At 35.5% G+C, this 21,725-nt stretch overlaps 1 protein-coding gene across 1 annotated transcript in view; it reads left to right on the forward strand.

The window, feature by feature from the left end:
- Positions 1-19,152, forward strand: part of LOC142210278 (alpha-N-acetylgalactosaminide alpha-2,6-sialyltransferase 2-like) — a 34,456-nt gene extending 15,304 nt beyond the window's left edge. Inside the window, exons 4-9 of the mRNA XM_075279341.1 lie at positions 562-727; positions 813-951; positions 1,585-1,688; positions 2,085-2,168; positions 16,932-17,031; positions 18,661-19,152. Of these exons, the coding sequence (XP_075135442.1) occupies positions 562-727; positions 813-951; positions 1,585-1,688; positions 2,085-2,168; positions 16,932-17,031; positions 18,661-18,831 (764 nt within the window). The 3' untranslated portion in view covers positions 18,832-19,152. The remainder of the gene's footprint in view (positions 1-561; positions 728-812; positions 952-1,584; positions 1,689-2,084; positions 2,169-16,931; positions 17,032-18,660) is intronic.
- The last annotated feature ends 2,573 nt before the right edge of the window (positions 19,153-21,725 follow it).

The following is a 21,725-nucleotide window of genomic DNA, read 5'->3' on the forward strand; positions in this document are numbered from 1 at the left end:
GAGACCCATTTCATGAAGCTCCTGCCACACCTTTCTTGGGCTGATGTGACTTCCAGAGGTACTTTGTATCTCTATAGTAACTGATGTAACAGAGGATTGGTGGTTTTCCTATGCAACACACTTCGGCACTTGGTGGCCTTGATCTATTGGTTTGCATGGTCCATGCCTTCATGCCTAAGCTGTAGTTACTTCTAAATGCTTCCATTTCAGTAGACTTGTTGAGGCACATCTATCAGATTAGAAATTTCACTTACAGACTTAGTGACCAGATGAGCAAACCAGTTTGTAATGAGTTGGGATAGTTACAAAATTTCCAAAAAGTGTTGAGTTGTGAAGAGAACAGCTTGGTTTAGTCATTGAACATCCCAATGACCATTCTGTCCACCACTCTAAAAGTCCAACTGTAATTCCAAGATACATAAAGCAACAAAAGGAGAAATTTGAAGTTAAAACCTTTACTTGTACCCACAACGGTCCACCCATGTGCCATAGCCAAGTTCACGGTAGATACACTGATGGAAACTGGTCACCTGTCTAATGCTTTCTTGTATGTTCTTCCAGTTCTCAACGAGACGATGAATCTGTTGAACTCCACGGGCAATGCCTATATGTTCGACACCTGGCGAGGGCAGTCACCTTGTATTCGGTGCGCTGTGGTGGGCGGCGGTGGCATTTTAAATGGATCTGGAATGGGACAAGAGATTGATTCTCACGACTATGTCTTCAGGTATAAATCTTCACTAGTAAAGTCCACCATGGAAACCATGATAGAAGCTTCTTCACCATCTTGTATGTGTTGGCTTACCTTGCAGGGTGAATGGCGCCATTACTAAGGGGTTTGAGAAGGATGTCGGTAACCGAACCTCGTTCTTTGTATTCTCAACCAATACACTGATGAACTCACTAGCAGCCTATCGTGGAATCGGATTCAAGTCAGTGCCACAAACACCGGTAAGGCCAAATATATATAATCTGCATGGCATTGTCACCTAAGGTTTGGCTATGGCATCTTAAACAGCCCTTTAAAGTCACGCCCCTGCCAAAAACCTCACATACTGATGAACAGATTGTCAAAAATAGTCAAAAATGACTCGTTGTGGTCAACTAGACCAGAAGACTTTGAGCAGCCCCAATAAGAGGGTGAGATGGGATTATTTTTTCATGTAACCCCTGTTGTCCTATTCACTCAACAACAAAGTTGACAGAATAGGTAGCATAATTTTGGCAGTCAACTTAGTGTTGGGTCCACCATCCATGAGATAAGGGATGAACTTTGCCCCACATAGTGCCCTGCATTTTAGTTAGTCAACCCGTTACCCTAGCTTGTTCAAGCAATAGTGATCAGTAATGGTGTAAAATTGCTGCCTAAAGTCCTGGTCCTGTGCCATGGGGCATCATTAAACTGCCCCTAGGGCCAGTCTGTGGTTGTGATCTAATACACTGTTATTATTTTGAACCTCAGGGGTGGGGCATGACACAAATTCTCTCTTTTCTACTCTTTGAAATATGTTTTAAGCCCCGCCCCTGAGGAGCCTTAAGGATTGTCTATGTCACATATCTAACTACAAACCTAAATCTCCACAGGAAACTCGCTACCTCATTTTACCGGATCATAACAGAGACTATTTATTAGTACGGGCGGCTCTCACCAACAACACCATTGATCAAGGCAGAGACAAGGGCAAAGAGTAAGTCTTTTCGAATATCTTCAACTAGACTTCCCATTAGACAGCACAAAGTAGGAAATTTGAATATACATTACATGACGTATCCTGCGTTACAGCCGGTGTTATTCTCTGGAGCAGCATTCACGATTCTTTAGGCTTCAGAGCTGACATTGCCCCGTTTCAACCTGTTTTGAGCAGCCGTTATTCAGTAATCTACTATTATGTTCTACTATTGTGTATCGTTCCACCAAGGTATTAGGACATGTCTGTTAACAAACTTGCTGACTGTTTCCAATGAAACAGCTTTGAACTGATGCCAATAACAATGTCAACCCAGAGATAGGCAAAAGCCCAGCGCTCCTGTGTCACACGTCAGATACCCAGAGATTAATAATACCTTCTCTTTTTCCTCTTTAGTCCTTCCAAGATTTTTGGCAAGGGACTTAAAACCGAGCACTTTAAGATCCTGCACCCTGACTTTATGCGATACTTGAGAAACAGGTGAGTTCTCTGATACTTACAATGTATGACAGTGTATAGACGTATATACAGTACATGCACATTGTACAATACCCAGAATCCACCCGGACTCAGAAGAGTCATATTAAGTCTCTTGGGGGGAATGTTCTGTCACTGTTATGGGGGCACTGTGGATGATACTGCTATGGAATAATGGGGGGCACTACAGATAATATTGTTATGGGGCAATGTGGCGGGCATTGCTATGGGAGCAATATGGATGATACTGTTATGGAGCAATGTGGTTGTCACTGTTATGGGGGCACCGTGGGTGATACTGTTAGAGCAATGTGGCGGGCATTGCTATGGGGGCACTGTGGTTGAGACTTATGGAGTAATGTTGTCACTGTTATGGGGCACTGAGGATGATTCTGCTATGGAATAATGGGGGGCACTACAGATAATATTGTTATGGAGCAATGTGGCGGGCATTGTCATAGGGGCATCGTGGTTGATACTTACATTCAGTAATATTGCTGGCACTGTTATGGGGACAATGTGGATGATACGATAATATTGTAATGGAGTAATGTGGCGGGCATTGCTATGGGGGCATTGTGGCTGGTACTTACATGCAGTAATATTGCTGGCACTATGACGGGGATAGTTCTGGACCAATATGTCTGGTACTCTTATGGGGGTCCTGAGATTGTCCCTTGTAGGATCCTAGCAGTGTTATGGAGAATTCTCCTGTATGGGACGTCGCCTATGGGTAGGCGGTAATGTAAATATAAGCAGTTGTCAATGAGGCCGATTCCTTTATGTAGGGCTCCTTTATATCAGTGTGTACAGTGGCGTGGACTGTTTATCTGACTTTGATGGTTATTGATCTAAGAGTTAGGGCGGCCATTAAGATAAAAGGACATGTCCTCCTCCCTCCACACCTGTCTCCAGAGCTGTAAAAGACATTTGCTGAGGGATGGCCTGCACATGGACTCCATGGACTTTAGGGTGAAATCCAACTGTAGCCATAGAGATAACTGGATCGGCTCTATAGGCCTAAACAGTGACATCACCAGGTCCAGCTGGGTGACATCACTAGATGCGAGCGGCATGGCTGGCTAGGCCAACGTCCCTAAGGGTCAAAACCAACCCAGATCTCAGGCATTGCCGGCCTGCTGACCACTTAGTCCGACTGGTCCCCTCTGGTCTGCTAAATGATATCATTTAGGGAGACCCCTACAGGCCCGTTACCCCTGGCTGGATATCGGGGGACATCATATTGCATCTATATTCGGAGGGTGTGATATAAAGATAGAAACATTAAGGACAAAATTATATTTTGTCACATCCTATTAATATTATAAATGTGAAAGTTTGTGAGTTTGGAAGTTTGTGGGTTTGTGTGTTCGGATGTTTGTTAGTCAATCACGCAAAACCCGCTCGACCGATTTGGCTGAAATTTTCCACAAACATAGTTAATACACCCCATTGCGCAATAGGCTACTTTTCGTCACAATAGCGCACATACGTTTTTCCCAGGACCCCCACAAACCCCAAACTCACACCACCATCTCTGCAATCTCACACACTTTGGACCATAGCAAGCCACAAAATTCATATTGCCCTCTTCAGCCTCGCCCCTAACCCCACACAATCTCATATACATATACTTTACCACTTTGCCCCTCACCTTACCGATACTCTAGGAGGTTCTCTTTAACGCTCTGGAGCAGCCATGTTTGCCGACCCCCACCGCTCTGACAATCTGCGACACCGCCCACCCATGTCAATACCCCTAGGCGGTCTAATAAATGCAAAAAAAAAAGTTTAAAAAAAGTAAAAAAAAATATTAAAAACAAAAAAAAAAGGATTAAAAATTCAAATCACCCCCCTTTCCCTAGAACACATATAAAAGTAGTTAAAAACTGTGAAACACATACATTTTAGGTATTCCCACGTCCAAAATTGCCGGCTCTACAAAGCTATACAAATATTTTTCCTGTTCGGTAAACGCCGTAGTGGGAAAAATGGTCAAAAGTGCCAAACCGCCGTTTTTTCACTGTTTTGATTCTGATAAAAATTTGAATAAAAAGTGATCAAAGCAATAACATTTCCTGAAAATGGTAGAACTACAAAGTACACCCGGTCCCGCAAAAAAGGACGCCCTATACATCCCCGTACATGCACGTATAAAAAAGTTACGGCTGTCGGAATATGGCAACTATTCAAAAAAAAATTTTTTTAACAGTTTTGGATTTGTTTTTAAGGGGTCAAAATGTTACTAAAACCATATAAAATTGGTATCCCCGGAATCGTAACGAAACACAGAATACAGGGGACATGTCATTTTGGTTGCACAGTGAACACCGTAAAACCAAAGCCCGTAAGAAAGTCGCAGAAATGCCTTTTTTCTTGAAATCCACCCCATTCAGAATTTCTTCCCTGCTTCCCAGTACATTATATAGAATAATTAATGGTGGCATCATGAAGAAAAATTTGTCCCGCAAAAATTAAGACCTCATATGACTCTGGGAGCGGAGAAATAAAAAAGTTATGGGGTTTAGAAGGAGGGGAGTCAAAAACGAAAATCAAAAAATGCCATCGGCGGGAAAGGGTTAACTTCAAATACTTCTGTCCCAAAGTCACTATGTAAAGTTTCTCACAACACCGTATATATAGCAGCTCAAATACAAAGTAACTGCAACACAAAAGTCTCACGTATTCTCTGAATTACAGCAAAAACAAGATACAAAGCTACATTTCATATCCCATACCTTATACACAGTACGAAAACCTTACCCGCGCCTGTATATACCCACTGCTACAATCACCGCAGACGAAGTCGCGGGTACCAGCTAGTGAAACATAATTTTGTGTTTGTCACACAGACGATTAGGATATAAAAACCCGTCCTATAAACCTAATATACCCCAGAAACCCCCCAAAAATGTATGTGTTTTTCGCAGATCGCACAAAAATTATTTTCCGATTTCGTCCATAGAATTCATGATGTGAAGTTATTTAGTAATGTTGTATATTTGGGGTTACAGAATATCATGTGACCAAACAAAAAGGCAAATTTTGTGTTGCAAGAAATTCATTTTGTCACACAATATGTGCAGTTTCCTCCATACTAATAATACTGCCATTGTGAAGTGACGACCTCAGCTCTGCTATCAGTACAAGATATACCCCTAGGAACACACAATCATCTGCTCTTATCTGGTTGGAGTGTCATCAATAATGAGCGGTGAGAAGGTCAACACCATAAACTCCAGAGGTAAAAGCCTCAATATATCAATAATCTCCTGAGAAATTATAGTAACAGATTATCCTATACAAAGGAGCAGTATTATAGGGGTTCAATAATTGTACATAGGAGCAGTATTATAGTAGTTATATTCTTGTACATAGGAGCAGTATTATAGTAGTTATATTCTTGTACATAGAAGTAGTATTATAGTAGTTATATTCTTGTACATAGGAGTAGTATTATAGTAGTTCTATTCTTGTACATAGGAGGTAGTATTATAGTAGTTATATTCTTGTACATAGTAGTACTATAGTAGTTATATTCTTGTACATAGGAGTAGTATTATAGTAGTTATATTCTTGTACATAGGGGGTAGTATTATAGTAGTTATATTCTTGTACATAGGAGCAGTATTATGTAGTTATATTCTTGTACATAGGAGGTAGTATTATAGTAGTTATATTCTTGTACATAGGAGGTAGTATTATAGTAGTTATATTCTTGTACATAGGAGTAGTATTATAGTAGTTATATTCTTGTACATAGGAGCTGTATTATAGTAGTTATATTCTTGTACATAGGAGGTAGTATTATAGTAGTTATATTCTTGTACATAGGAGTAGTACTATAGTAGTTATATTCTTGTACATAGGGGGTAGTATTATAGTAGTTATATTCTTGTACATAGGAGCAGTATTATGTAGTTATATTCTTGTACATAGGAGGTAGTATTATAGTAGTTATATTCTTGTACATAGGAGTAGTATTATAGTAGTTATATTCTTGTACATAGGGGGCAGTATTATAGTAGTTATATTCTTGTACATAGGAGGTAGTATTATAGTAGTTCTATTCTTGCACATAGGAGTAGTATTATAGTAGTTATATTCTTGTACATAGGAGGTAGTATTATAGTAGTTATATTCTTGTACATAGGAGGTAGTATTATAGTAGTTATATTCTTGTACATAGGAGTAGTATTATAGTAGTTATATTCTTGTACATAGGGGGCAGTATTATAGTAGTTATATTCTTGTACATAGGAGGTAGTATTATAGTAGTTCTATTCTTGCACATAGGAGTAGTATTATAGTAGTTATATTCTTGTACATAGGAGGTAGTATTATAGTAGTTATATTCTTGTACATAGGAGCAGTATTATAGTAGTTATATTCTTGTACATAGGAGGTAGTATTATAGTAGTTCTATTCTTGCACATAGGAGTAGTATTATAGTAGTTATATTCTTGTACATAGGAGCTGTATTATAGTAGTTATATTCTTGTACATAGGAGTAGTATTATAGTAGTTATGTTCTTGTATATAGGAGGTAGTATTATAGTAGTTATATTCTTGTACATAGGAGGTAGTATTATAGTAGTTATATTCTTGTACATAGGAGGTAGTATTATAGTAGTTATATTCTTGTACATAGGAGTAGTATTATAGTAGTTATATTCTTGTACATAGGGGGAGTATTACAGTAGTTATATTCTTGTACATAGGAGCAGTATTATAGGAGTTATATTCTTGTACATAGGAGTAGTATTATAGTAGTTATATTCTTGTACATAGGAGGTAGTATTATAGTAGTTATATTCTTGTACATAGGAGCAGTATTATAGTAGTTATATTCTTGTTATATTCTTGTACATAGGAGTAGTATTATAGTAGTTATATTCTTGTACATAGGAGGTAGTATTATAGTAGTTATATTCTTGTACATAGGAGGTAGTATTATAGTAGTTATATTCTTGTACATAGGAGGTAGTATTATAGTAGTTATATTCTTGTATATAGGAGGTAGTATTATAGTAGTTATATTCTTGTACATAGTAGTATTATAGTACTTAGGAGTAGTATTATAGTACTTATATTCTTGTACATAGGAGTAGTATTATAGTAGTTATATTCTTGTTATATTCTTGTACATAGGAGTAGTATTATAGTAGTTATATTCTTGTATATAGGAGGTAGTATTATAGTAGTTATATTCTTGTACATAGGAGGTAGTATTATAGTAGTTATATTCTTGTACATAGGAGTAGTATTATAGTATTATATTCTTGTACATAGGAGGTAGTATTATAGTAGTTATATTCTTGTACATAGGAGTAGTATTATAGTATTATATTCTTGTATATAGGAGGTAGTATTATAGTAGTTATATTCTTGTACATAGGAGCAGTATTATAGTAGTTATATTCTTGTACATACGAGTAGTATTATAGTAGTTATATTCTTGTACATAGGAGGTAGTATTATAGTAGTTATATTTTTGTACATAGGAGCAGTATTATAGTAGTTATATTCTTGTACATAAGAGTATTATTATAGTAGTTATATTCTTGTACATAGGGGGCAGTATTATAGTAGTTATATTCTTGTACTTAGAAGTAGTATTATAGTAGTTATATTCTTGTACATAGGAGGTAGTATTATAGTAGATATATTCTTGTACTTAGGAGTAGTATTATAGTAGTTATATTCTTGTACATAGGAGTAGTATTATAGTAGTTATATTCTTGTACATAGGAGCAGTATTATAGTAGTTATATTCTTGTACATAGGAGTAGTATTATAGTAGTTATATTCTTGTACATAGGAGCAGTATTATAGTAGTTATATTTTTGTACATAGGAGCAGTATTATAGTAGTTATATTTTTGTACATAGGAGTAGTATTATAGTAGTTATATTCTTGTACATAGGAGTAGTATTATAGTAGTTATATTCTTGTACATAGGAGCAGTATTATAGTAGTTATATTCTTGTACATAGGAGTAGTATTATAGTAGTTATATTCTTGTACTTAGGAGTAGTATTATAGTAGTTATATTCTTGTACATAGGAGTAGTATTATAGTAGTTATATTCTTGTACATAGGAGCAGTATTATAGTACTTATATTTCTGTACATAGGAGCAGTATTATAGTAGTTATATTTTTGTACATAGGAGTAGTATTATAGTAGTTATATTCTTGTACATAGGAGCAGTATTATAGTAGTTATATTCTTGTACATAGGGGCAGTATTATAGTAATTATATTCTTGTACATAGGAGCAGCATTATAGTAGTTATATTCTTGTATATAGGAGGTAGTATTATAGTAGTTATATTCTTGTACATAGGAGGTAGTATTATAGTAGTTATATTCTTGTACATAGGAGGTAGTATTATAGTAGTTATATTCTTGTACATAGGGGGAGTATTACAGTAGTTATATTCTTGTACATAGGAGTAGTATTATAGTAGTTATATTCTTGTACATAGGAGGTAGTATTATAGTAGTTATATTCTTGTTATATTCTTGTACATAGGAGTAGTATTATAGTAGTTATATTCTTGTACATAGGAGGTAGTATTATAGTAGTTATATTCTTGTACATAGGAGGTAGTATTATAGTAGTTATATTCTTGTATATAGGAGGTAGTATTATAGTAGTTATATTCTTGTACATAGGAGTAGTATTATAGTACCTAGGAGTAGTATTATAGTACTTATATTCTTGTACATAGGAGTAGTATTATAGTAGTTATATTCTTGTTATATTCTTGTACATAGGAGTAGTATTATAGTAGTTATATTCTTGTATATAGGAGGTAGTATTATAGTAGTTATATTCTTGTACATAGGAGGTAGTATTATAGTAGTTATATTCTTGTACATAGGAGTAGTATTATAGTATTATATTCTTGTACATAGGAGGTAGTATTATAGTAGTTATATTCTTGTATATAGGAGGTAGTATTATAGTAGTTATATTCTTGTACATAGGAGGTAGTATTATAGTAGTTATATTCTTGTACATAGGAGGTAGTATTATAGTAGTTATATTCTTGTACATAGGAGGTAGTATTATATTAGTTATATTCTTGTACATAGGAGGTAGTATTATAGTAGTTATATTCTTGTATATAGGAGGTAATATTATAGTAGTTATATTCTTGTACATAGTAGTATTATAGTACTTAGGAGTAGTATTATAGTACTTATATTCTTGTACATAGGAGTAGTATTATAGTAGTTATATTCTTGTTATATTCTTGTACATAGGAGTAGTATTATAGTAGTTATAATCTTGTATATAGGAGGTAGTATTATAGTAGTTATATTCTTGTACATAGGAGGTAGTATTATAGTAGTTATATTCTTGTACATAGGAGTAGTATTATAGTATTATATTCTTGTACATAGGAGGTAGTATTATAGTAGTTATATTCTTGTATATAGGAGGTAGTATTATAGTAGTTATATTCTTGTACATAGGAGCAGTATTATAGTAGTTATATTCTTGTACATACGAGTAGTATTATAGTAGTTATATTCTTGTACATAGGAGGTAGTATTATAGTAGTTATATTCTTGTACATAGGAGCAGTATTATAGTAGTTATATTCTTGTACATAAGAGTATTATTATAGTAGTTATATTCTTGTACATAGGGGGCAGTATTATAGTAGTTATATTCTTGTACATAGGAGGTAGTATTATAGTAGTTATATTCTTGTACTTAGGAGTAGTATTATAGTAGTTATATTCTTGTACATAGGAGCAGTATTATAGTAGTTATAATTATAGTAGTTATATTCTTGTACATAGGAGCAGTATTATAGTAGTTATATTTTTGTACATAGGAGTAGTATTATAGTAGTTATATTCTTGTACATACGAGTAGTATTATAGTAGTTATATTTTTGTACATAGGAGTAGTATTATAGTAGTTATATTCTTGTACATAGGAGCAGTATTATAGTAGTTATATTCTTGTACATAGGGGCAGTATTATAGTAGTTATATTCTTGTACATAGGGGGCAGTATTATAGTAGTTATATTCTTGTACATAGGAGTAGTATTATAGTAGTTATATTCTTTTATATAGGAGGTAGTATTATAGTAGTTATATTCTTGTACATAGGAGGTAGTATTATAGTAGTTATATTCTTGTACATAGGAGCAGTATTATAGTAGTTATATTTTTGTACATAGGAGCAGTATTATAGTAGTTATATTTTTGTACATAGGAGTAGTATTATAGTAGTTATATTCTTGTACTTAGGAGTAGTATTATAGTAGTTATATTCTTGTACATAGGAGTAGTATTATAGTAGTTATATTCTTGTACATAGGAGCAGTATTATAGTACTTATATTTCTGTACATAGGAGCAGTATTATAGTAGTTATATTTTTGTACATAGGAGTAGTATTATAGTAGTTATATTCTTGTACATAGGAGCAGTATTATAGTAGTTATATTCTTGTACATAGGGGCAGTATTATAGTAATTATATTCTTGTACATAGGAGCAGCATTATAGTAGTTATATTCTTGTACATAGGGGGCAGTATTATAGTAGTTATATTCTTGTACATAGGAGCTGTATTATAGTAGTTATATTCTTGTACATAGGAGTAGTATTATAGTAGTTATATTCTTGTATATAGGAGGTAGTATTATAGTAGTTATATTCTTGTACATAGGAGGTAGTATTATAGTAGTTATATTCTTGTACATAGGAGGTAGTATTATAGTAGTTATATTCTTGTACATAGGGGGAGTATTACAGTAGTTATATTCTTGTACATAGGAGTAGTATTATAGTAGTTATATTCTTGTACATAGGAGGTAGTATTATAGTAGTTACATTCTTGTTATATTCTTGTACATAGGAGTAGTATTATAGTAGTTATATTCTTGTACATAGGAGGTAGTATTATAGTAGTTATATTCTTGTACATAGGAGGTAGTATTATAGTAGTTATATTCTTGTACATAGGAGGTAGTATTATAGTAGTTATATTCTTGTATATAGGAGGTAGTATTATAGTAGTTATATTCTTGTACATAGGAGTAGTATTATAGTACCTAGGAGTAGTATTATAGTACTTATATTCTTGTACATAGGAGTAGTATTATAGTAGTTATATTCTTGTTATATTCTTGTACATAGGAGTAGTATTATAGTAGTTATATTCTTGTATATAGGAGGTAGTATTATAGTAGTTATATTCTTGTACATAGGAGGTAGTATTATAGTAGTTATATTCTTGTACATAGGAGTAGTATTATAGTATTATATTCTTGTACATAGGAGGTAGTATTATAGTAGTTATATTCTTGTATATAGGAGGTAGTATTATAGTAGTTATATTCTTGTACATAGGAGGTAGTATTATAGTAGTTATATTCTTGTACATAGGAGGTAGTATTATAGTAGTTATATTCTTGTACATAGGAGGTAGTATTATAGTAGTTATATTCTTGTACATAGGAGGTAGTATTATAGTAGTTATATTCTTGTATATAGGAGGTAATATTATAGTAGTTATATTCTTGTACATAGTAGTATTATAGTACTTAGGAGTAGTATTATAGTACTTATATTCTTGTACATAGGAGTAGTATTATAGTAGTTATATTCTTGTTATATTCTTGTACATAGGAGTAGTATTATAGTAGTTATAATCTTGTATATAGGAGGTAGTATTATAGTAGTTATATTCTTGTACATAGGAGGTAGTATTATAGTAGTTATATTCTTGTACATAGGAGTAGTATTATAGTATTATATTCTTGTACATAGGAGGTAGTATTATAGTAGTTATATTCTTGTATATAGGAGGTAATATTATAGTAGTTATATTCTTGTACATAGTAGTATTATAGTACTTAGGAGTAGTATTATAGTACTTATATTCTTGTACATAGGAGTAGTATTATAGTAGTTATATTCTTGTTATATTCTTGTACATAGGAGTAGTATTATAGTAGTTATAATCTTGTATATAGGAGGTAGTATTATAGTAGTTATATTCTTGTACATAGGAGGTAGTATTATAGTAGTTATATTCTTGTACATAGGAGGTAGTATTATAGTAGTTATATTCTTGTACATAGGAGGTAGTATTATAGTAGTTATATTCTTGTACATAGGAGGTAGTATTATAGTAGTTATATTCTTGTATATAGGAGGTAATATTATAGTAGTTATATTCTTGTACATAGTAGTATTATAGTACTTAGCAGTAGTATTATAGTACTTATATTCTTGTACATAGGAGTAGTATTATAGTAGTTATATTCTTGTTATATTCTTGTACATAGGAGTAGTATTATAGTAGTTATAATCTTGTATATAGGAGGTAGTATTATAGTAGTTATATTCTTGTACATAGGAGGTAGTATTATAGTAGTTATATTCTTGTACATAGGAGTAGTATTATAGTATTATATTCTTGTACATAGGAGGTAGTATTATAGTAGTTATATTCTTGTACATAGGAGTAGTATTATAGTATTATATTCTTGTACATAGGAGGTAGTATTATAGTAGTTATATTCTTGTACATAGGAGGTAGTATTATAGTAGTTATATTCTTGTACATAGGAGTAGTATTATAGTATTATATTCTTGTACATAGGAGCAGTATTATAGTAGTTATATTCTTGTACATACGAGTAGTATTATAGTAGTTATATTCTTGTACATAGGAGGTAGTATTATAGTAGTTATATTCTTGTACATAGGAGCAGTATTATAGTAGTTATATTCTTGTACATAAGAGTATTATTATAGTAGTTATATTCTTGTACATAGGGGGCAGTATTATAGTAGTTATATTCTTGTACATAGGAGGTAGTATTATAGTAGTTATATTCTTGTACTTAGGAGTAGTATTATAGTAGTTATATTCTTGTACATAGGAGCAGTATTATAGTAGTTATAATTATAGTAGTTATATTCTTGTACATAGGAGCAGTATTATAGTAGTTATATTTTTGTACATAGGAGTAGTATTATAGTAGTTATATTCTTGTACATACGAGTAGTATTATAGTAGTTATATTTTTGTACATAGGAGTAGTATTATAGTAGTTATATTCTTGTACATAGGAGCAGTATTATAGTAGTTATATTCTTGTACATAGGGGCAGTATTATAGTAGTTATATTCTTGTACATAGGGGGCAGTATTATAGTAGTTATATTCTTGTACATAGGAGCTGTATTATAGTAGTTATATTCTTGTACATAGGAGTAGTATTATAGTAGTTATATTCTTTTATATAGGAGGTAGTATTATAGTAGTTATATTCTTGTACATAGGAGGTAGTATTATAGTAGTTATATTCTTGTACATAGGAGCAGTATTATAGTAGTTATATTTTTGTACATAGGAGCAGTATTATAGTAGTTATATTTTTGTACATAGGAGTAGTATTATAGTAGTTATATTCTTGTACATAGGAGTAGTATTATAGTAGTTATATTCTTGTACATAGGAGCAGTATTATAGTAGTTATATTCTTGTACATAGGAGTAGTATTATAGTAGTTATATTCTTGTACTTAGGAGTAGTATTATAGTAGTTATATTCTTGTACATAGGAGTAGTATTATAGTAGTTATATTCTTGTACATAGGAGCAGTATTATAGTACTTATATTTCTGTACATAGGAGCAGTATTATAGTAGTTATATTTTTGTACATAGGAGTAGTATTATAGTAGTTATATTCTTGTACATAGGAGCAGTATTATAGTAGTTATATTCTTGTACATAGGGGCAGTATTATAGTAATTATATTCTTGTACATAGGAGCAGCATTATAGTAGTTATATTCTTGTACATAGGGGGCAGTATTATAGTAGTTATATTCTTGTACATAGGAGCTGTATTATAGTAGTTATATTCTTGTACATAGGAGTAGTATTATAGTAGTTATATTCTTGTACATAGGAGGTAGTATTATAGTAGTTATATTCTTGTTATATTCTTGTACATAGGAGTAGTATTATAGTAGTTATATTCTTGTACATAGGAGGTAGTATTATAGTAGTTATATTCTTGTTATATTCTTGTACATAGGAGTAGTATTATAGTAGTTATATTCTTGTACATAGGAGCAGTATTATAGTAGTTATATTCTTGTATATAGGAGGTAGTATTATAGTAGTTATATTCTTGTACATAGGAGGTAGTATTATAGTAGTTATATTCTTGTACATAGGAGGTAGTATTATAGTAGTTATATTCTTGTACATAGGGGGAGTATTACAGTAGTTATATTCTTGTACATAGGAGTAGTATTATAGTAGTTATATTCTTGTACATAGGAGGTAGTATTATAGTAGTTATATTCTTGTTATATTCTTGTACATAGGAGTAGTATTATAGTAGTTATATTCTTGTATATAGGAGGTAGTATTATAGTAGTTATATTCTTGTACATAGGAGTAGTATTATAGTACCTAGGAGTAGTATTATAGTACTTATATTCTTGTACATAGGAGTAGTATTATAGTAGTTATATTCTTGTTATATTCTTGTACATAGGAGTAGTATTATAGTAGTTATATTCTTGTATATAGGAGGTAGTATTATAGTAGTTATATTCTTGTACATAGGAGGTAGTATTATAGTAGTTATATTCTTGTACATAGGAGTAGTATTATAGTATTATATTCTTGTACATAGGAGGTAGTATTATAGTAGTTATATTCTTGTATATAGGAGGTAGTATTATAGTAGTTATATTCTTGTACATAGGAGGTAGTATTATAGTAGTTATATTCTTGTACATAGGAGGTAGTATTATAGTAGTTATATTCTTGTACATAGGAGGTAGTATTATAGTAGTTATATTCTTGTACATAGGAGGTAGTATTATAGTAGTTATATTCTTGTATATAGGAGGTAATATTATAGTAGTTATATTCTTGTACATAGTAGTATTATAGTACTTAGGAGTAGTATTATAGTACTTATATTCTTGTACATAGGAGTAGTATTATAGTAGTTATATTCTTGTTATATTCTTGTACATAGGAGTAGTATTATAGTAGTTATAATCTTGTATATAGGAGGTAGTATTATAGTAGTTATATTCTTGTACATAGGAGGTAGTATTATAGTAGTTATATTCTTGTACATAGGAGTAGTATTATAGTATTATATTCTTGTACATAGGAGGTAGTATTATAGTAGTTATATTTTTGTATATAGGAGGTAGTATTATAGTAGTTATATTCTTGTACATAGGAGCAGTATTATAGTAGTTATATTCTTGTACATACGAGTAGTATTATAGTAGTTATATTCTTGTACATAGGAGGTAGTATTATAGTAGTTATATTCTTGTACATAGGAGCAGTATTATAGTAGTTATATTCTTGTACATAAGAGTATTATTATAGTAGTTATATTCTTGTACATAGGGGGCAGTATTATAGTAGTTATATTCTTGTACATAGGAGGTAGTATTATAGTAGTTATATTCTTGTACTTAGGAGTAGTATTATAGTAGTTATATTCTTGTACATAGGAGCAGTATTATAGTAGTTATAATTATAGTAGTTATATTCTTGTACATAGGAGCAGTATTATAGTAGTTATATTTTTGTACATAGGAGCAGTATTATAGTAGTTATATTTTTGTACATAGGAGTAGTATTATAGTAGTTATATTCTTGTACATAGGAGTAGTATTATAGTAGTTATATTCTTGTACATAGGAGCAGTATTATAGTAGTTATATTCTTGTACATAGGAGTAGTATTATAGTAGTTATATTCTTGTACTTAGGAGTAGTATTATAGTAGTTATATTCTTGTACATAGGAGCAGTATTATAGTAGTTATAATTATAGTAGTTATATTCTTGTACATAGGAGGTAGTATTATAGTAGTTATATTCTTGTACATAGGAGTAGTATTATAGTATTATATTCTTGTACATAGGAGGTAGTATTATAGTAGTTATATTCTTGTACATAGGAGCAGTATTATAGTAGTTATATTTCTGTACATAGGAGCAGTATTATAGTAGTTATATTTTTGTACATAGGAGTAGTATTATAGTAGTTATATTCTTGTACATAGGAGCAGTATTATAGTAGTTATATTCTTGTACATAGGGGCAGTATTATAGTAATTATATTCTTGTACATAGGAGCAGCATTATAGTAGTTATATTCTTGTACATAGGGGGCAGTATTATAGTAGTTATATTCTTGTACATAGGGGGAGTATTATAGTAGTTATACTTGTACATAGGGACAATATTATAAAGTTCTACACTTGTACATAGGAGGGGTATTATAGGAGTTCTATAATTGTCCATGGGGGGCAGCATTATTGTATGGTGTATATTCTATATTACTGTACATATATTTTATAACAGTGACACCATATGTCAATGTGTGGACTTAATATCCCCCCTCCCCCAGCAGTAGTGTCATTGCTGACTCCTCCACGTCACCTCCTAATAAATCATTTCGTTTATGATCTTTGTACCCGTTTTACCTTCTCACGTCTTTGCTTTTACTGTATTGTATAGATAACCTCAGAGCCTCTTCAGATCCTGTCGCTTTAGTTATCTGCCATATATCCCATATACTGACACATGCTGTGCCAGGTTTTGCCCATATAATAACGGATAAAACAATGTCTATAGAGCCTTCGCCAGGCCGTCGCAGTGTCGTTGGTGTCTGGCCATTTATTGTGCAGTCTTTTATTCTTGGTTTAATTCAGATTTTTTCCGTTTTCAGGTATCTCGCTGATCCGATTTTAAAAACAAAGAGTCGCGACATTTACCGTGCGTCCACCGGAGCCACAATGCTGCTGGCCGCTATACACACTTGTGACCAGGTGAGGGCGCACGCTATTGGGGGGGGGGGGGGCAGGTTATATACCATATAGTTTATTCCTGTATTTCCACCCCACACGCTCTGGTTCTTTATCCGGCCCACCATACTGGGCACACGTGCAGTTTACCAGGAGGCCTATGCTGGTATTACAGTATTACTGAGGCATCCGGACCCTGACATTGACCCCCTAGACCACCAGGATTGCTGACATTAACCCCCTCACTGCCCTAGACCACCAGTGGTGCAGAGATGCTGAAAAAATAAGCAAATCCCACGGCTGGAGACTCCCTGCTGAATAGGCCCATCATCCTGTCCCAGGTAGCCCGTGGCCGAATATGGTGTCAGAAAATGAAGAGAATTTCCATGTCCTATTCCACTGTGTGAACCTAACCTTTAAGGGGTTTTCTGGCTAAATATGGAGCCGGAAAACCCCTTTAAAGCAGCAAAGATATTAACCCCTTCATAACAGAAAGCTGTTGTTAACCCTACCTCTCTCTTTGAACCCTTAGATATTACATTATAATAAAGCAATGCCCACACGAGAAAAAAAAAAAAAATCTCAGCTCATTTTTGTCGTCCTGCCAATGTTTCCGTAATTATTTCGCCATTCATGCCCGGTGTGGTGCGGCCTCTAAGGCAAATAGTAGTGAATGAACCGGTGTTTGCTTATACACAGTAAAGTGAGACAAAACCACAAGTCAACAACGCACTTGACCTAAGGAGCAGTGTATACGATATATACGGGGAAAGGTATCAGTACTAGGGATGTAAACAGCTGGGACAACATCGCTACCTAGTGGCTGGAAACGGCACTGAACTATAAGTGGAGTTGAGCGAAACGATACGTTAAATCCCAGGTTCTGAATTTTCCAAAAATTTGAGGTCTGGACAAATTTTGGGTCATGATATGGATCTGCCTCCTCTGTGTGGATATGCGATTAAGTTGAAGTTATAGGCCCAAAGCCTGAGGCTGCACTACTGAGAGACACTTGTAACACAACCTATCATAGCTCATGTGCAATCTTTATGGTCACGTTGCTGGTGACGCTGCCCCCTACAGTGTCTCATGGCAACACTGCACCTAACAGAAATAATAGACAGTGAGGGCCTCCAACGTCAAGTGATCGGCGTGGGATATGAAAAAATGGTTTCACTATTTTGTGCCCAGTGGGGGGTAAAGCTATGTAGGATAACACAGGGTGCAGTAGGGACAACCAGGCCCTGATATTACACCCCTAGGATAGCGCCATACTTGGCGACACGTGTGAGGGAGTATCCAGGAGAATGGCACTCAAGAAATTTATGGACGAGGCCCCATCAGGGATGACTACACGTCCTCTCTGGACAACGCCATGGGTGCGGTTAAGGCCGTTTCTTTTGATATGATCATGAAATTTGCCAGTTACGTCTCCTTTTCGGGGCCCATTATTTTGGATTTGCTAGCCCTTCTGGTATCCGAGAGACCCCCCCCCTAACCCTTTTTTAGGAGCCTCCCAGACATTGTGAGAAGGTCACTATAAGGACTAAGAACATTATAATACAGTCATGTGGCGGTCGCCTCACCCTAAAAAACCGTATGGGTCCGGTATTGACACTTTATATTTAACCCCTAACTCTCTTGTTTCGGCAGGTTAGCGCTTATGGATTTATGACGCCAAACTACAAGAAATTCTCCAACCATTACTATGACAGCACCCACCAGCGCGTCCTCTTCTTTGCGAACCACAGCTTCCTTAGGGAGATGGCGCTCTGGCAGAAACTACACAAAGCCGGGGTCATGAAGCTCTACATGAGGGACTGAGGTTGGAGCGGGAACTTTGGGACATGAGTATGGAGGTCACTGCCCTGCTGCCGCCCCCTCTCTGCACTAGCGGGCTACTTCAGAGATGGCGCTGCTCTGATTCCGATGGACACTATTGGGGTCATCTTCAGAGGGCTGGACCCCATAATTGTAAATAAATCCCTATCAGGATTATGGAAAGATGGGTGGCCGCCACAGTTTAATCTGCAATCCAAGGTCTATAATCCAGCGTCCATTATTTTAATGGGCATGGTCAACCAGAAAGGGGCAGGATTTGGGTAAAACGAACTCTCCAATTGGGTAATTTGTGGATGCTCCTGGGCCGTGAATGGGGCATTCCCAGTTTGGTTGTGGGTGGGGCTAAAGTTAAAAGGGGGTTAGGAGGGGTAAAAGGCAGAACTGCAATATAATGTAGACCGCAACCTATATTTGTACCCAAAGACTGAGCGGAGAGAATCAAATCCAGATTGAAGATCGTCTTCTTTTGGAGATCACTTGATCGTCGTCCGTCTGAAAGTGCTGCAGAGGCCACTACTGGAGAAATGTGGTATTACAGGTTGCACATGCTTTTAGCAATGGCCATTGGGGTTAATAGAGAGGAGTTCAACGCAAAGGGACCCCCTTCATAATACCCATATACTATATAGGACAAAGAGTTTGCACTAATGGGGAGAACCCCCTTTAAGGTTCCCCACAAATTTCATATACTTTTCTCTGACTGTCCAACACTCCAGATTCAAGGTACGTGAAGACTATGTTGGGGCGGCCATATTGGCTGTCACCCACCCGAATTTAAAAAAAAATCAAATTAGTGACACTAGAGGGCGACGCAAGGACGTGATGGTGGAAGTAATTTAATAGGAAAGTTCTGTTTATAAGTAATTTAATAAGTTATTTTTTTTAATTGGGACAATTGTTAGGATAATGAGATGTGCAGGAAAATGATCAAATTTTTAAACAAATTTAATAAATTTTTTGTACTGAGTTGTCATTATGTGATTTCCCATCGACGTGACAAAATTCAACAATTGTCGCCTCCGTTTCAGTGAAGACATACAGGCAGGTACCTACAGGTGGCAGCACAACAAAGGTGGTGGGTACATGAAATAGGGGGTAATGGGCGGTGACTACTCTGTTTCATAACAGGCATGTGAATGGGGTGTCGTTTGTCCAAAATAAATTGTGACTCTAAATTAATTTAATATGACAAAATTAATGTTGTTACCCAGTATTGACATTTGTGGTCACAATTATGTTTTGATTTGTTTGCCGTTTATTCCGCCTGTATCTGTATGGGCTGTAACCTGATGAACCGGAATCTGGACCCTCCATATCAGCGGTTCTCAACCTTTCTAACGCCGGGACCCCGCAATACAGATCCTCATGTTGCAGTGACCCCAAACCAAAAAATAATTTTGGTGGCTACTTCGTAACTGTAATTTTGCTAATTCCCCCCCCATATCTCTCCCCCCTACACCCCACATCTCTCCCCCCACACTACACCCTGAACCCACATCTTCCCCCCACACCCTGAACCCCACATCTTCCCCCCACACCCTGAACCCCACATCTCTCCCCACACACACTACACCCTGAACCCCACATCTCTCCCCCACACACACTACACCCTGAACCCCACATCTCTCCCCCTCACACCCTGAACCCCACATCTCTCCCCCTCACACCCTGAACCCCACATCTCTCCCCACACACTACACCCTGAACCCCACATCTCTCCCCCCACACCCTGAACCCCACATCTCTCCCCACACACACTACACCCTGAACCCCACATCTCTCCCCCCCACACCCTGAACCCCACATCTCTCCCTCCACACACTACACCCTGACCCCACATCTCTCCCCCCCACACCCTGAACCCCACATCTCTCCCCACACACACTACACCCTGAACCCCACATCTCTCCCCCCACACCCTGAACCCCACATCTCTCCCTCCACACACTACACCCTGACCCCACATCTCTCCCCCCCACACCCTGAACCCCACATCTCCCCCCCACAAACCCTGCGCCCCAAATCTCTCCACCCAACACTACACTAATATTGATATTTATACAGACTTGTCCTTCCTTACCTTCTGACTCAACACGCGGCATCTTACGCCACTAATGTTGAGATTATATGGATAAGGGGGCGTTCACACTACCGTCAGTGTCCGACAGGTAGTGTCCGCTCCTAGTGTCCGCTCAAAATCTCGCACGGACATTAGGAGCGGACACTAACTGTGTCCGTGACACCTGTCATTCATTTAAATGACGATCGGGTGCGTTCTTTTGCACTCCGTGCCCTTCCTTCACTGTCCGCATGTAAAGATGTCTGACTTTTCAAGCGGACAGAAAAAACCTACATGTCGGGTTTTTCTGTCCGCTTGAAAAGTCGGACATCTTTACAAGCGGACAGTGAAGGAAGGGCACAGAGTGCAAAAGCACACACCCGATCACCATTTAAATAAATGACAGGTGTTACAGACACAGCTAGTGTCCGCTCCTAATGTCCGTGTAAGATTTTGAATGGACACTAGGAGTGGACACTACCAGTCGGACACTGACGGTAGTGTGAACGCCCCCTAAGGAAGGAAATGTGTATAGCGGTTTTATTTAGTTAAAGTATGGTGGTATTATTGGTGTAAATACAGATGTGCCCCTTTACTTTTCCTTTTACCCTGTTCCATCTTACACTGCTAATCTCAGGATATATGGTGCCAAGAAGACAGTGAAGGACGTGGGTAGCGGTATTATTCAGCCACAGTGTGGTGGTAGTATGTGTGTATATGTGGTCAGGATGTGGAGATATTATTTGGTTACCATAGGACTATTTGGAAATATACAGAGATTAGTTTAGGATGGGGCAAGTGATGGGAGTGCTCTGAC

The sequence above is a fragment of the Leptodactylus fuscus genome, chromosome 6, assembly GCF_031893055.1.
Source record: "Leptodactylus fuscus isolate aLepFus1 chromosome 6, aLepFus1.hap2, whole genome shotgun sequence".
Taxonomy (NCBI): domain Eukaryota; kingdom Metazoa; phylum Chordata; class Amphibia; order Anura; family Leptodactylidae; genus Leptodactylus; species Leptodactylus fuscus.